Here is a 17,070-nt window from a genome sequence, read left to right as displayed (position 1 = left end):
GTCTAGGTGGGTTAAAAGTGCATCACATCATGGAAATGCTTTATTACAGTGATGAAAATCAGTTTTGAAAAGCAGTTTTGAAAGCAGTGTGTTAACATTCAATTCACATTTATTTGTATTGCACTTTTTACGATACATATCATTTCAAAGCAGCTTTACAGAGAATGCATGTCAACATTACAATTTAGAGAATGCAGTTAGCTAATAATGTAATAATTTAATAATAACTGCTACGGTCATGGGACGTGACCTAGAGATAAAGACGAGTTGATAATATTGAGAAGAGGCTCTTCTGCTACAGGTAACAGTTCTTTCAGTAGTTTAGTGGGTATTGGATCTAGTAAACATGTTGTTGGTTTATTTAGCTCTTCCTGTCCTATAGTTGTAAAGCACTGCAACTGTTCTTGAGGGGCGATAATTGAGGCTGAATCATAAAAATCTGTTAAAGGTTGTACATTTACAATTGTATTTCTGATGCTTTCGATTTTCTCAGTAAAGAAATTCATAAAGTCATCACTACTAAACTGTAATGAAATGTTTTGTTCTGGTGATGTCTGTTTATTTGTTAATCTAGCCACTGTACTAAACAAGAACCGTGGATTGTTTTGGTTATTTTCTATAAGTTTGCGGAGATGCTCGGCTCTGGCTGCTTTTAGAGTCTTTCTATAACGGGACGAGCTGTCTTTCCACGCCATTCTGAAGACCTCTAAACGAGTTTGTCTCCATTTGCGTTCTAGATTACGAGTTTCTCTTTTGATAGCGTGAGTAATACTGTTGTACCATGGTACAGTGTTTTTCTCTCTAACCTTTTTAAATCTCATCGGTGCAACAGTATCTAATGTACTAGTGAAAATGGTGCACATGCTGCTAGTCATTTTCTTGAGAACATTTGTGTGTTTAGGTATGATGAGCAGCTGAGACAGATCAGGCAGGTTATTTGTGAATTTATCTATAGTTGTCGGGAGAATTGTTTTACCCAAAAGGAGTTTAGTAAATCTGTAAACGCAGCCCCTAATGTATCATTTGTATTGTCAACATGAATGTTAAAATCTCCAACAATCAGCGCTTTATCGACGTTGACCAGTAGGTCTGAGAGAAAGTCTGCAAACTCTTTTAGGAAATCAGCATAAGGCCCTGGAGGTCTATGTAACAAGGTTCTTGTGAGGGAAGGAAAAGGACAGGGTCGGCTTGAGTGCTGACGGTGGCTTTTATTAGAATAAATTCACTCTCAAAACAGAACTTTGTGCAGACAGGCACAAAACATAAACGCAGTCACAAAATAACTTTCACTCCAGCAGAGACTTCAGGGCTCAGTATTGTCCAGCAGTCAGTAGTCCTTCTCTCTCTCGCACACTCCTGTTTCTCCTGGTTTTTTTACTCTCTCCACGCCAATTACTGAAACAAGAGACAGGTGTTCGTTATTTCCGTTTAACCAACTCACTCACCGTGCGTCTCCCGACTCTCTCTCCCGCTGCAGACCTCGCTGAACCACACCCCCCTCACCACAGTCTATAAACGGTAGCCAAAGCAAGAGATAGTAGTGACTTTTTTCTTATTTGATAAACTAATGACTTTAACACACTCCCTTCTTTACAGACGCTCATGTAGTGTGTGCGAATACTTTGTGTTTGACCAAACTGGAGCTGATGATGATAATTACCTTACAAAGGTAACAAACCAATTTTATCACTAATAACTTAATGATTTTGTTTCTAGATTTTAATAGCATGATGAAAGAAAGTAGTGAAACTAACAGTAATGCACAAGTTTGTGTGCAAAAGAATATCCTATAAACTGTGTTCAGATCAGATGTGTGTCGAGTCAGTGTGGTTTACAATATGCACTTTATCACACTGAACAACATGTTTCACTCAAAAGATGCAACACTTCACTGTGGAAAAGTGTCACTATATCAACTCTAGCAGAATTTAAACACACAGTTCAGATCAGAGGAAGTTCTCAACCACAGGAGGAGCTGATGATGATTAAAGGAGGAACTGTAACTATATAATGAAGAGAAAGACTGACAGAAACAGAAAATGGCTGATCAGTGTGATCTGTGTCTGCTGGGACTGATCATTCTCTCTTCACTTCTCACAGGTAAAGAAATCTGGATTTTCTCTAAAGACATTTAGTGGAATTAGTCTGCACTGTAAAAAAATCCTGTAAAAAACTGTAATTTTCCGACAGCTGGGGTGCCAGAAATATGCCATAAAATAACAGAAAAGAAAAATACTCTCGTAAAAATACAGTAATATTCTGGTAATAAAATACAGTTTATAACCGTAATTTTACATAAAATCTTCTGCATTTTCTTTATGTTTTTAATGTTTAATGAAGGACATTTACTTGTGTAAAAACAATAAAATGACCTATAAATAAGGTTGAATATAGCAGCAACCTATAGCGCTGAGGGGCTCAGCAGCAGGACAGAATCCGTGACGCGTTTCCATGCTTTTAACATCCATTTATTGTCGTGATGAAACATAGTTCATATAACACTTGAAACTGTAGAAACTTTTAGGATTAGGAATGATTAAAAACAGTCAACAGATGAATTGTTGGTCAAAACTGGTCGACAGATGAATTACAAGCAGTCATTAGAAACAAACAATTAAACAAAGCAGGAAAGAGTGAGTGTTCTCAAAGTCTGCGTGACGCTGATGGAAATTTCTGTGCAAGTGAATGGAGGGAGATTGGACTCTCTTCTGAAGAATGTTCTCCATGTATTCTCCATTTGGTTCAGAGTGAAAGAACCTTTTGAACAAGGGTGTCAAACTCAGGGATGGAGCTAAACTCTGAGGACAGGAACTAATGAAACACACCTGAACCAGCTAATCAATGTCTTCAGGATTGCTAGAGACTTCCAGGCAGGTGTTCTGGAGCGGGCTGGAGCACTTTGCAGGACAGTGTCCCTCCAGGAGCGGAGTTTGACACACATGCTGTGGACTGACCGTCATCTGCTTTCTTGAAGAACAGTCTCAGCTTTCCATCCCTTGGGGTTTATCTTGAGAAGGCATCTGTCAAACAAACAACATGAGTAATGAAACAGACTCTCTACTTTTAATAAATTAACAGTAAAATATCAGAATAGTGGAAAATGGCACAGAACATGTTTGTGGAGGGAATTACAAAAGAGACAGTGTGAATGCCAGAGGATCTACGTCTACATTAACCCAGATACTTTCGCATATTTTTCTTTATGTTTTGGTCTTCCTTCCACACTGAGATTTTTTTGAGTAATGGATGGATGATGAAAATTCAGCTTTGCATCACAGAAATAAATTATATTTTAAAGTATATTCAAATAGAAAACCATTATTTTATATTGTATGAATATTTCACATTACTGTTTTTTTTCTGCATTTTTTTATGAAATAAATGCAGGCTTGATGAGCATAAGGACTTCTTTCAAAAACTGTAAAGGGGTGGTTCGTTGCGATTTCTCTCTTTTTTAACTTTAGTTAGTGTGTAATGTTGCTGTTTGAGCATTAACAGTATCTGCAAAGTTACAGCGCTGAAAGTTCAATGCAAACGGAGATATTGTCTTTTAAAGTTATGGCAGTTTAATGCCTACAAAAATGAACGGTTTGGACTACAACGAGCTTCTTCCCGGGTTGGTGACATCATAAACCCTGCAAAACACGCCCCCGGGAACACACAACAAAATTGGCGAGGCCATGTGACGCAGAAAAGTTGTGTACACCGGACGCGAGCAACGTGACGCGTCAAAAGATAATAGAACCCATTATAATCAGTGATATTTTCTACACTGGATGCGGTGCGGAAGACAGCTTCCAGAATCTACAAGAGCTCAATGCTGGATTTACACAAAGGCTTTTACTGAAAGAAGCAGTTGCTACTTTAAAAGCAGAAGCTGCTGTTTATCGCCCCAAACTGTATGTACGTTTTATTGTTTGTACATGTCTTTTAAACACATATGTTACAATCACTGAACGGCAGAGACACTGGGTGTATAAAAGTAAGGTGTTTATTTTCACAACCAGGTGAAACAACAGCAAGCAGGTGAGTATATAGCAATACTTGAGTTGAATAGAGATGAATGGAATGATAATACTGTCCTTTGTTGTTGCAGATGGAGAAGTGACGATCGGAGGTAGTATTCCACACAACCCGAGGCTGAGGGACTTCACGCACATCTAACGAGGTATAACATAGAAGACAGGAGACAAACGGAGCAACAGGTAGGTTTCTCAACAAGGTCCTTGAGGAGAGCATACAGGTAAGATGCTAACGAGACCGGACAATGAGTGAGACTGAGAGTGAGTCCTTTATACTACTGGCAATGAGTGTGATAATGACGTGCAGGTGTGCGTGATCAGTATTCCGATGACAGTGAGCATTGAGATTGGTTGATGGTGGAGCCTGCCGTGTCTGTGACAGTAAATCAGGATGTCGTCGATGTAGACCAGGACAGTCTTGTGTAGGAACTCCTGGAGTACCTCATGGATGAAATCCTGGAATACGGAGGGGGAGTTGGCTAGTCCATAGGGCTTAATGAGATACTCGTAGTGGCCAGTAGGTGTCACGAAGGCAGTCTTCCACTTGTCCCCTCACGTATCCGGATGAGGTTGTATGCGCTGCGGAGGTCCACCTTGAAGAAGACAGTGGCACCTTGGAGATGTTCCAGAGCAGCTGGGACGAGAGGAAGGGGATAACGGAACTTCACAAGTGATTTTGTTGAGTGCCCGGTAATCTATACAAGGCCGCAAGCCTCCGTCCTTCTTGGCCACGAAGAAGAAACTCGAAGCAGCAGGGGAAGTCGAAGGGCGGATGTATCCTTGTTCTACAGCAGTGGTTCTCAACCTTTTTTGGGCCAGCGCCCCCTATCCATTATCCAGGTCCCTTACCCCCCACATCTGTGTTTTCTTATTAAATCCGTAACTGTTTTGTATTTAAAATTTAAATTTATATAAATCGGTGAGTACATCATGAATCCATTTTCCAAACCGTGTTTTTGTCTTATCCTGAATCACTACGGTACACCTATAATAATGTTTATATTGGGACTATTTTAGACTGGTTTGAGTTGGCACCGCTGCGGAGTACAGTACCTGCACAGTACCAAGACGCCTACAATTTTGTTTATTTACCACTAGAGCTCCAAACGTTACGGACTGCAGTTTTCATATATTATTAAAAAGCATGTGACTGAAAGCCAAATAACAGATTTGATTTGACTTTAATTTGCCCTTAATTTGTGCCAGAACAAGCCGGATCCGGAACCTCTGAAATAAGACCCGGCACCACATTTGGGGGATCCCCCTCTCATATAACACCAAAAGTGGTCCATGTCCTGTTTTGTGTTTTCCAGTGGTGGACGAAGCACACGAATCAAGTAACTGAGTAAAAGTACAGATACGTATAATAAAATATGACTCAAGTGAAAGTATTTAGTGCTCCTTTTCAATTTTACTTGAGTGAAAGTACAAAAGTACTTGATTTTTAATGCACTTAAGTAAAAAAGTACTGACTAATGAATTTTTATTTTGTAATTTTATATAGGCCACTTATATGATTTAATTTTATATTATATATGTTATACAATCCTATTGCTCAAAATAATTATGAATGATTATGAATTGTCAAATAGCCAGTCAATATGGATGGAAGATTAGTGGATGCAGATACATAATATGTAATTTGTGTTGACAAACAATATAGGCTAAAAAACATTGCTGCAGCAGCGGGGAAGATGAACGTGCATGTGTTATTTTAATCTGTGTTAGAGTTGCATGATTCTGGATAAAATGAGAATCAAGATTTTTATTTGTTTCTTTCGAATAGAAATCATGATTCTCCCATAATTCTGAATAGACAACAAAACAAAATTGTGTATAATTATTTACTAGAGGACAAAATATTAACTGCTGCAGTCTATTTAAAAATATTTAATTAATGGGTTTGAATGAATTATTCAATGACTCACTCATAATTATTTCACTTGTTTCATTACTGGATGAATCAATGTTTTTGAACAAATCTTTTGAATGAATCATTCAATATCAAATACATTTTAACAGTCACTTGTCGCCTCCTAGTGCCGTAATTATGTAAATGATACAACCGTTATTTGACACGCCAAGTTAGTTTTAAAATGTGATTTGTTCTGATTGAATTGAGATCACGATCTGTAGACACATTGGTGTGGACGTGTCGCATTAAAGCATTTCAGCGTGCTTAAACAGATCGACCTTTACAGCAGATTTAGTTCAAAAACAACTGACATAAATATGATTTTCAGTTACAATAGTTCATCCTAAAATTCAACATTAGTAGGCTGACTTACTTTTCACCATCAGTCGCGCTTGGCTCAGAGGATCCCTAGTTCTTGGCTAATTTTCAGTCATACTTGTAAATCCATTCTTGTAAATAGTCGCTCTGAACGGATCATTGAATCGGTTAGTTGTTGACTCGAGAACTGCTGCAATACGATCAGTCCAATTCGCGAATGAATTGTTGATGTGATTTCTGATTTAACAAGATGATTGAAAAGAATCAGTTCGTGCACGAATCGGACACCGCTTTTGCATCTCTGAGCATGTGGCGATTACTTCATTTTAAAATAAGGAGTAACAATATGTTTTATAAAATGTAGTGGAGTAAAAAGTACGATATTATGCTTTGGAATGTACTGAAGTAAAAGTTGCTCAAAATAAAGATACTCCAGTAAAGTACAGATACTTGAAAAATGTACTTAAGTAAAAAATACTTTGTTACTGTCAATCACTGGTGTTTTCCGACACAAGTATAAAGCAGTGCTTTTTTTTTTTTTTTTTTTTTTAAATTGACGTGACCAAACCAAGTCAAGCCAAGCATAAGAATACTAAAATATATAATATACATATACAGAATAAGAATAAAAACAAAAAAAGTTTGTACTTCACTCCCGTTTCAATATCGACGAAAAAAAACATCCTCTTCACATGAGCGAAAATGTGCTTGGAAGGACTGGTGGTCACGCTGAACGGCACAGATAGGATACTACGGAGTATTTAAAATGAGCAGTGTAATTTTTTATATGTTTGGCTGACTGTATTTTATTTTGATAATGAACAGGCTGCGATGTCAAGTTTGCAGTGCTAGACTATGTTGTGTGCGCACGCGAGGCGCCGGCGCGATCACTTCAACTGTTTCCTTACCAGCAGAAACAACTTAAATACTCCGTGATTTACAGATATGAGTAAGACATTATTCGATACTGCGAAGTTTACATTTATACACTCACACTAAAAACAGAACTTAGTGCTTTTTCAAAATAAAGAAGACAGGATGCACTTTTTGCCATCTCAGTTTCCTTTCCTTGAACTTGTTTATGGAGCGCCGCGCCTCACAAAAATGAATCAAACTCAGCAGCATAGGCTACTATTTGTCACATAGTTGTTGTTTTTTTTGCTTTGGTAATCAATTAAGTCAAATATTTTTTGTTTATTTATTCATTTTAGACTATGCTTTTATGAAAACATTTTTTTTAACAGACCCTTTTTTTAAGTCTCATGACACAGGGTTTGAAAACCAAACTTCAATGTTTTATATAAACTATAGACATATAAACTTCGATGACGATGATTAAAACATAAAAATGTAAATTAATAAATTATTTTAAAATGGAGAAAAAAGTAGTCACTTAAAATTGTTGTGCAATACTTGTTTTATGTTAAATGTTTGATTATTCATGTTAAATGTAAAAATGTTAAATAAAACAGAAAAATAAATTAGGCTAATAAATAGTAGGCCTATATTAAATAAATGGCCTATAATAATAAATAGACATATGAGACTGTTTATTGACATATGAATCAATTTGAAAATATTATTATTTATTATTTATCCATTTGAAAATATAGTTATAGCTAATATATTATAAACTCGTAGGGGCAGCAAATCAACTTCCGACTCTCTCCCATGCCACTCAAAGTAGATATTAGATGGGCTGTCGTTGGACAGTAAAAACAACCATATACAGTCATTTAAGCGGTAATGTTTTGTTAGGCATTTAGGAGAGTATTGCAAGAAGCTGCTTCCATTAATCTTACTTTCGAAAAAAATAAATGATTTGATCATGAAAAATTATGTTATAATTATAGGCCTAAATACCTTGGTATCAGCTTGTTTTCGTCAATGGTATAATTAATTTAATTCAGATTTATTTGGTTTGTCATGATTAATTTGTGTTCATAATCATTGAATTAAAAAAAATCTTGAATAAATATGAACAATTAAATTAAATTATTATTGTATTATTAATTATTTTTAATTATCTTGAAATTATCCAAGCAGCGTTTCGTGCACAGACAGTGGAATTAATACATTACAGAATATATTTAAATTATCCATCAAATTGTAATTTTCTGCTTACAGTCTTGCGAGTTAACAATAATGCCTGACCAGTAAATTACTTGGTGAACAAAGAAAACATTTTGCCATTAGGCAATGGCATTAGTTAATGCCTAAAATGTAAAAGTTTTACTTTATAAATAGAATTTAGTTTCATTAATTTAAAAAATCGTTACCAGAGTGAATGGGAACATGATTTATTGAAAATATTTGAAAATATAAGTCAATACTTTTTTAATGGTTTGTCTGTCATGATCATGAGTTGGAGTGCCCCGTTTAGCCACCAGAGGGCACTCCAACATGAACTTTTGTCACTTGTCTGAACTACAATTCCCATACTCACTCCTGGACTCATTATCCCATTCATTGCACTCAGCTGTTTTGTGTTTCATCATTAGTGTCTGTCTATTTATACTCAGTTGTTTCTGTCCTTGGTTGTGGTTTGTTGTATTGTCTTGCACATTTTGTATCGCTGGTTTTTTCATTTTGTGGACTGTTTATCTGGATTTTGACCCCTGCCTGTTTTTGGATGTACGACTGTGGATTGCCCAATAAAGGCTGCGATTGGATCTTACCATCTTGTTCTTGTGCACCCGTGACATTGTCAACTTTCCATTCCTCGACTGCATGGTTCTAGTCAGCGCTGGATTCAAGCAGCCACCGGTTTGTTGTCAGCGTGAATTCTTGTCAGTGCTTTAGCACTGGTCTGTGACTGGAAAAACAATCATTGCAAAAGAAACGAGACATAGCTTACATGTTGCATTAAACTGGCAGATTTTAGAATGTTATAGGCAATTCTTTTGCAAGTAATTACAAGTGTAATCTTGTCTTGCCTGGATCTTTGGTGTAAACTTGTGAACGCCCCCCTTTCAAAAATCTTGCTTCTAACGCCCCCCGTTGTTCTCCAAACGCCCCCGTTGAGAAACACTATTCTAGAGCCTCCTTGACATATTCCTCCATGGCCTTCTCCTCTGGCTGTGACAGTGGGTAGATCCTTCCTCAGGGCACTGGCTCACCCGGAAGCAGATCAATAGCGCTATCCCATGGCCGGTGTGGAGGCAGGTTAGAGGCTCTCTTCGGGCAGAAAACATCACTGAAGTGGGCATAACATGGTGGTATATCTACTGATTGTTTCTCAACAGTACTTTCAATCGACATGGAACAAACAGGAAGTGACTGAAAACAGGAAGAGAATAGCAGAGGTAACTTTGAGAAACATGATGGAAAACAACTCTGACCCAACTTCAGGATCTCACCGGTTTTCCAAGATAGAATTGGATTATGCTGCTCCAACCAAAGGCACCCAAGTATCACGTCAGCGGTGGATTCCTCCAGAACCAGAAAATGGAGCTGTTCAATATGCAAGACACCTACTTGAAGTTGTATGGGTCCAACAAGGTGACTGACTCTTCTCAGACTGAGGGGTTTTCCCATTATTTAGTTGATCTGGAAGGTAGTAGGCATGTTGGTTGTCTTGAGCTTGAGCTGGTGGCAGAGGGCGCCAGAGATGAAGTTGCTGGCTGACCCTGAGTCGAGGAGTGCATTAACTGGAACAGAGATATCAGCAGCAGTAAGGTTTACAACAATAGTGAGTGGTTTCATAGAATTCAGAGGAGGGAGAACAGTAATCACCAAGGGATGAGGAGGACGGATGGGGCAAGTGGCTATCATATGCCCAGCAGCCCCACAATGCAAACATAGCCTCAGGGTCAGCCGCCTCTCCCGCTCAATGGTTGTCAGACGAGAGAAATCCAGTTGCATTGGCTCGCTGACTGGCTCTGGAGGGCTGACGGATTCAGGGCAGCGGAGAGTTAGTGGTGGTTCTAGCTGGCCCTGGTGCTCTGCGAGACACGACTGCATATGAGTGGCGGAATGTATAGATAGTTGGATGAAGTGTTCCAGCCCGATGGTGTCCTCGTATGCAGGGAGATGCAACCACACACGTGGATTCAATCCTTGACGATAAGTAGTGAGAAGTGATTGTTTGTTCCATCCACTGGTGGCTGCAAGTGTTCTGAATTGAAAAGCATATTCATTCACAGTCATAGATCCTTGTTTTAAGTGATAAAGTTGCTCACCGATTGATGAATCCCAAGCAGGTTTCCCAAAGACTTCCTTGAAATGAGTGATGAAACTGGTGAGTAGGCCGCTTAACTGTGAAATGATGAATGCGATCTTGGAGCGATCATCCGGATACAGGTGCGGTTGCATCTCCTGAGAAGGGCGCCGGTTTGGCCATGGGACTGGCGTACACTGGTGGCGATGAAGAGGTAATGGCGGGTGCAGAAGTGTTCACTGGTGGATTGGTGATGAATGTACGGCGCATTCTTGAAACTGATCTGTGTTGCTCATACTGGTGTGAATCGATGTAGGTCCGGTCTTTTGTTACAATCACAGAAGGGCAGAGACATTGGATGTATAAAAGTAAGGTGTTTATTTTCACAACCAGATGAAACAACAGCAAGCAGATGAGTATATAGCAATACTTGAGTTGAATAGAGATTAATGGAATGATAATACAGATGGAGAAGTGACGGTCGGAGGTAGTATTCCACACAACCCGAGGCTGAGGGACTTCACGCACATCTAACGAGGTATAACATAGAAGACAGGAGACAAACGGAGCAAAAGGTAGGTTTCCCAACAAGGTCCTTGAGGAGAGCATACAGGTAAGATGCTAACGAGACCGGACAATGAGTGAGACTGAGAGTGAGTCCTTTATACTACAGGCTCACTGAGGCGCGGTGAATGCATGACCCGTCACACAACAAAAGTACACACATTTCATTCCATACTACATTTCCAATTTCCCTTTGTCTTCAGCAATTTCCCATCTGACTTAACCCTCTGGGATCTGAGGATTTTTTTGGGCCCTAAGAAGTTTTGACATGCCCTGACATTTGTGCTTTTTTCAGTTGTTCATAAACATATTAATGGAAAAAGTGTAATTACACTGTATTCAGCACAAACTAGGCTACAATAATATGTAAGGAACATGTATGTACATGTTTGTGTTTTTGAAGGAATAACATTTATGCGTGGTTATTGAAAAAACAAAAAACTTAAGTCACTGAAATAAGGCCAAAAAAATAAAAAATAAATAAATCTGTGTTTACAAGATTTCTGGGTATTGGAGTTTTTGCTTAAATTATGTAAAAATCATCCTGCCTACTCGTTCATATTAAACAATAGAGAGATTTAGATTTTCTAAGACACTTTTTGTCAAGAAACACAGTACGCGTGGAGGCGTGAATCATCATGAATAATGCTGTGATTCACATCTGAGAAGACAAAAGATTCGCATAATGACCTCTAATGACCTGCATATTAATGAGCTCTTTCAGTCAGTTTCAATAAAAAAACCTCTGTGATCATGCTGATAACAGGATTATTGTCCACTCTTGACAAAAAACATGATTTTTGTGATCTCATGCATGCACGTATTATTGCACATCATGTGAAGAAAATTTTGTATAGGCCTATATTATATTACAGTATTGGACCCATTACTGATGTTTTTAAAATAAGACTTAAGTCTCTAACCAAATAATGGTTTTCTATTTTAATATAATTTAAAATATGATGTATTTTTGTGGTGCAAAGCGTCTGAACATTCCTACCCCTATGGCATTTCATATAGGCTACTATATTAGTTATATTATATTGTAGGGATGCCGATATTAGCATCGGTATCGGGCCCGATACCAAGCTCGTGTACTTGTACTCGTACTCGTAAAAATACCCCGATACCAAAGACTGATACCTCACGTGACGTAACTGACAGAATTGTACGTGCAGAGAGACTCCGGAGGCAGCAGCAGAAACAATGTCAGCCTCAGAGGTGTGGAAATACTTCCAAATTATTGATGACGACACACACATTGCGAACTGCATGCTTTCAATCTCAATTCGTTATGGATTAGTGAAGGTTGAATAGGCGGAATCACGCTGCATGACACAGACCAGAAGCACGCGCTCTCGCACACGCTCTCTCTTTCTTGCGCGTGATCCCATTTCTCCCAGACAGCGCACAATCAGTTCTCCTCACGCCTGAATGGTCAAATGCACACATAGTTGTCAGAATGTCCATCATGTGGATTATCTCACGTAAGCACAGTCGGTTATGGCTTAAGTGGACGTAAACATTTGGGTGAAAACAGGATGTGTGTCAGTATCCATGGATTCAATCTTAAAGGGACCGTAGCCTATTTGTCATTAATATAACAACAAAATATGTTAAATAAATATATACATGGTAAATAAACCTACTGTATCTGAAAAACAAGTTTATTTAATTTGTATCTCTATAGTATGTGTTGTTGTTACATCTGGTGTTGCAAAGATGAAGCTGTCACAGACTTCTCCACAAATGATGGGTTTATTATTACAACAAAGAGATACAACAACCAAACATATAACTATAACAAACAAGAACAGACAAGGAGTGAAGGGAGTGAGTCCATATATATAGGGAGTGCTGATGAGAAAGTCCAGGTGATGATGATCGGTGATGATGGGGAGATGAACGAGGGAAGTGAGTGCAGGTGTGGAGAACAGGAGGATAATGGGAATTGGAGTCCGGAGAACAAGGGATCTGTGACATTACCCCCCCCCCCCCCGGTAGGCGTGGCCTCACGCTGTAGATGTAACAACGGGGAGGGGGGGTGGGCCTCAGCCGGTGCAGGGAGAGGCATGGGTTGTAGTCAGAGTGATGTGGACGAGTGGAGGTCTCCAGGGTGGGTCCATGAGCCAAGGCGGGTCAGGAGACGTGGGCTGCCATGGCGGGTCAGGTGCAGCGGGGTGCCATGGCGGGTCAGGTGCAGCGGGCGGCCATGGCGGAGCCCTACCCACATGTGTGGCCCCCACATGTACCCCACCCACGGGTACTTGGTCCCCCCCAAAAAAAATGCTTGGGGAGGTTTAGGATGAGTAGTAAGAGTCCAAGATATCTCCAGAGCAGAGTGGCAGCATAGGCAGAAGTGGGCTTGTGGGCGGCGGAGCATGGAGCTACTGGCTCGGCGGCTGAGACTGGAGATACTGGCTCGGCGGCTGAGACTGGAGATACTGGCTCAGCGGAGACTGGAGATACTGGCTCAGCGGAGACTGGAGATACTGGCTCGGCGGAGACTGGAGATACTGGCTCGTTGGCAGCTACTGGAGTGGACTCGTTGGCAGCTACTGGAGTGGACTCGTTGGCAGCTACTGGAGAGGACTCGTTGGCAGCTACTGGAGCAGAGGGCTCGGCGGAGGCGGCTGGAGCAGAGGGCTCGGTGACGGCTGGGACTGGAGATACTGGGAGAGGGGTCCAGTCCATCCCCTCATACATGATTAAAATCCCGACTGGAATGGAAGCGGCAGGCTCGGAGAGGGCTGGAGCGGCAGACTTGGAGAGGGTTGGAGCGGCTTTCTTCCTCCTCCTCCGCTTTCTGGACCCAGCGGAGGAGTGTGGATCCAGTGTGGAACAGATAAGTGGTTCACTGGAGGGGTATGCAGAGGAAGACGGAGCCTGACCAACTGGCCAGGCCACCCGTGTTTCTGGAAGGACTGGATGAGATGAACACTTTTCCTGAACCTCTTCGACAAGAAATTTGGAGCCATTTAAATACAAAATTAAATTGATAGTTTCGTTTAAGGAAACATAATCGTCAGGTTCATCAAAGCGGATAGTATTCTCATCCAGCCCATCCAGAAACAGGGCGATCAAACGAGCGTCTGACCAGTTAGTCAAATAAGCTAGCTCTACGAACTCCTCCACATACCTCTCCAGTGAACCAATCTGGAAGAGCCCGATGAGCCTGTTAGCCGCTGATGTTGGCGTGAGAGGCTGTGGGGGAGCAGGAGCCGCAGGAACAAGAAACAATCCCATCTTGTCTGTGTGGAAGTCCAGCGGTATCGGTCTGTTCTTCTGTTACATCTGGTGTTGCAAAGATGAAACTGTCACAGACTTCTCCACAAATGATGGGTTTATTATTACAACAAAGAGATACAACAACCAAACATAACTATAACAAACAAGAACAGACAAGGAGTGAAGGGAGTGAGTCCATTTATATAGGGAGTGCTGATGAGAAAGTCCAGGTGATGATGATCGGTGATGATGGGGAGATGACGAGGGAAGTGAGTGCAGGTGTGGAGAACAGGAGGATAATGGGAATTGGAGTCTGGAGAACAAGGGATCTGTGACAGTTGTATTGTTTGTAATTTGTTTGTACATTTATTTATATAACAACAATTATAGATAACGTTATTGGTAATTACGCCGTTTGAAGGTTTTTGAACACTGTGACATTTTTGTTCTTTAAGTTTGTGACAAGCACATAAAAATGATTACTTTTTTAATTTGAGTAATAATAAAGAAGCCGTCCTACATTCATTAGTCTCACTGTGTTGTGCTTGGAAAACTGCAACATCATAAAAAATAAAAAAAAGAGAGAGAGAAATTAATAAATGTATATGTATCGGTACTCGGTATTGGCGAGTACTAGAAAAAAAGTATCGGTACTCGTACTCGGTCCTTAAAAAATGGTATTGGTGCATCCCTATTATATAGCCGAAATGTTAATGTTAATGCTTCTGAACTCTTGCATTGTGGCTCCCTGCTAATATGGTGGGGCCTTATTACAGATTACAGATTTTTTTTTTACAGTGTGCAGTTGATTTGAACATGCTCAGTTTATTCTTGCACACATTCACGTTGTGATCTCAGAGTTGTGTATTGATACATACAGATCATACTGTATTATTCCTGATACTGGACATAGAGTCACTCAGACATCTGATGATCAACAATTATCTTCATATTCAGAGATTTCAACAGCTCTCTGATCAAGACAAACACTTTATTCTGGAGCGTGTTATGATTGTGTTCATGAGGAAAAAAGACTTGAATTGTCTGATTTATATGCTGATATGTTTCATGTCTTCATTTATTAATATATATCATAATGATCACTTAAATATACTGTGTTTCAGGTACCAGTGGAGTGGATGAGAATGTGTTCATCAGTTCTGGTGAAAATGTCCGTCTGTCCTGTAATAATGATCTTTCTGACTGTAACTCAACTAGATGGATCTACTATAACAGATTCAGACATTCAGCAGCAGTTGCACTGATTGCCGATGGGATAAAGAAGAAAGAAACAGAGAGACATGAGAGACTGAGTCTGGGGTCTGACTGCTCTCTGAACATCAAGAACGTCACAAAAGAAGATCCTGGATTATACATCTGCAAACAATTTGTGAATGGAGAACAAGTAATTGATGCAGATGTTAATCTGCATGTTCTTCATGGTAATTTTATGATTATGTAATCAAATAAAAAAGGGCAGATTCTCCCTTTAAACTCACATGATGATTGAAGAGTCTGTGATTTGTGTCTTGTGTTCAGTTTCAGTCTCTTCATCATCATCATCATCATCATCATCATCCTCACAGACTGAGATCAGTCCAGGTCGCTCTGTGACTCTCTCCTGTCAGTTGTATTCATTTGCTGGATTCTCCTGTGATTATTGGGTCCGTTCTGTGGGACTTCATCTGTTGTGGGTGAATCAGACTGGTGTTGATCTGACGACAGACTCCAGATATCAGATATTATTCTCATCAGATCACTGTATCATCACTCTGACTACAACACTCCTGAATGAAGATGACAACAGAGAGTGGAGATGTCAGCTTACTCTCAGAAATCAACTCAAGACCTCAGTCAGATACACTGTCAAGTATTCAGGTGAGAAACAACTATTACTACTGTAAAATATGATGTTAATGTCCTACAGATGAACATCTGAACATTCATCTTCTGCAGCATCAGAAACTGAAGTCAGTGTGACTGCTGGATCATTATTCAGAGGTACGACACGTTCATTTCTACTGACAGCTTTACACCATTAAACTATCAGTCAGTCTGTAAATGCTTCATCAATAACTGTTCATAGTTGAATCCCCTTGACTTCAGTCATGTCCAGTTTCTCTTCTTCTTCTTCTTCTTCTTCCACACATGTTTCCTGCAGTGATTGTGATTATTGTTGAGATGGCAGTGTTTGCTGCTCCTACTGTGATTCTTCTTCAGATCATCTGTGCAAGAAGAGCTGGTGAGTTTGAGCTTCACACAATCTGATGATTCACACTCATCTGATCTGGAACAATCTGCAATCATGGTAAAAACACATACGAGAGGTCAGTCAATGCTTTTATTTTGCAGGGAGGAAGGACTCAGAGGAAATAGATATGCCTACAATATTACAATAAAATACTGCTGAGTTTGGAGACCATCTGAAACAAGATTTAAAACAGCAAAAACTCACAGAGGATTGTTCATTGTTTGATTTTCTTCTTCTCAGAAAACAGAGAAAAACTCCCTGAAGAAATAGTGACACCATCAAGTTTAGATTCAAATATCTTGTACAAATAAAAGGCCAGATTTATGTTCATTTATATGGTTTGATGGATATTTTCCTACAGTGTTGAATGTCATTTTCTTGTGCTTCATATATAAACTGCTTTAAATATAATATTAAATACAGTAATGGACAGACTGTTTGTAAAATCCTCTCTCTGTTCTGTGTGATGAAGATGATTTGCTGATTCTCATATCTTGTCTTTTCATTCCTGTTTTTAGCATCTTTGTTCATTTTGAATGATTTCTACTCATTTTCTTAATTAAACCTCTGTAATTGTTTAATATGTCTCTTTCCTGAGATGTTTGTCACAAAT

At 39.6% G+C, this 17,070-nt stretch overlaps 2 protein-coding genes across 3 annotated transcripts in view; one reads left to right on the top strand and one right to left on the bottom strand.

Moving 5' to 3' along the window:
- The window catches only part of LOC125247564 (CXADR-like membrane protein), an 824,350-nt gene that overhangs the window by 344,784 nt on the left and 462,496 nt on the right, over positions 1-17,070 (bottom strand). The gene's annotated exons all lie outside the window — the stretch shown is intronic.
- Positions 1,992-17,070, top strand: part of LOC125247454 — a 33,339-nt gene continuing 18,260 nt past the window's right edge. Inside the window, exons 1-6 of one of the 2 annotated variants that reach the window (XM_048158774.1) lie at positions 1,992-2,100; positions 15,331-15,648; positions 15,746-16,084; positions 16,163-16,207; positions 16,368-16,448; positions 16,559-17,038. In XM_048158774.1, coding sequence (XP_048014731.1) covers positions 2,040-2,100; positions 15,331-15,648; positions 15,746-16,084; positions 16,163-16,207; positions 16,368-16,448; positions 16,559-16,605 — 891 coding nt within the window. In that variant the 5' untranslated portion in view covers positions 1,992-2,039 and the 3' untranslated portion in view covers positions 16,606-17,038. Of the gene's footprint in view, positions 2,101-15,330; positions 15,649-15,745; positions 16,085-16,162; positions 16,208-16,367; positions 16,449-16,558; positions 17,039-17,070 lie in introns of those variants that run through there. The other variant, XM_048158764.1, reaches the window with a different exon arrangement.

This window comes from Megalobrama amblycephala, linkage group LG1 (genome assembly GCF_018812025.1).
Source record: "Megalobrama amblycephala isolate DHTTF-2021 linkage group LG1, ASM1881202v1, whole genome shotgun sequence".
Lineage (NCBI taxonomy): Eukaryota > Metazoa > Chordata > Actinopteri > Cypriniformes > Xenocyprididae > Megalobrama > Megalobrama amblycephala.
The sequence above is the reverse complement of the archived record's forward strand: the minus strand, read 5'-3'. Positions and strand labels throughout refer to the sequence as shown.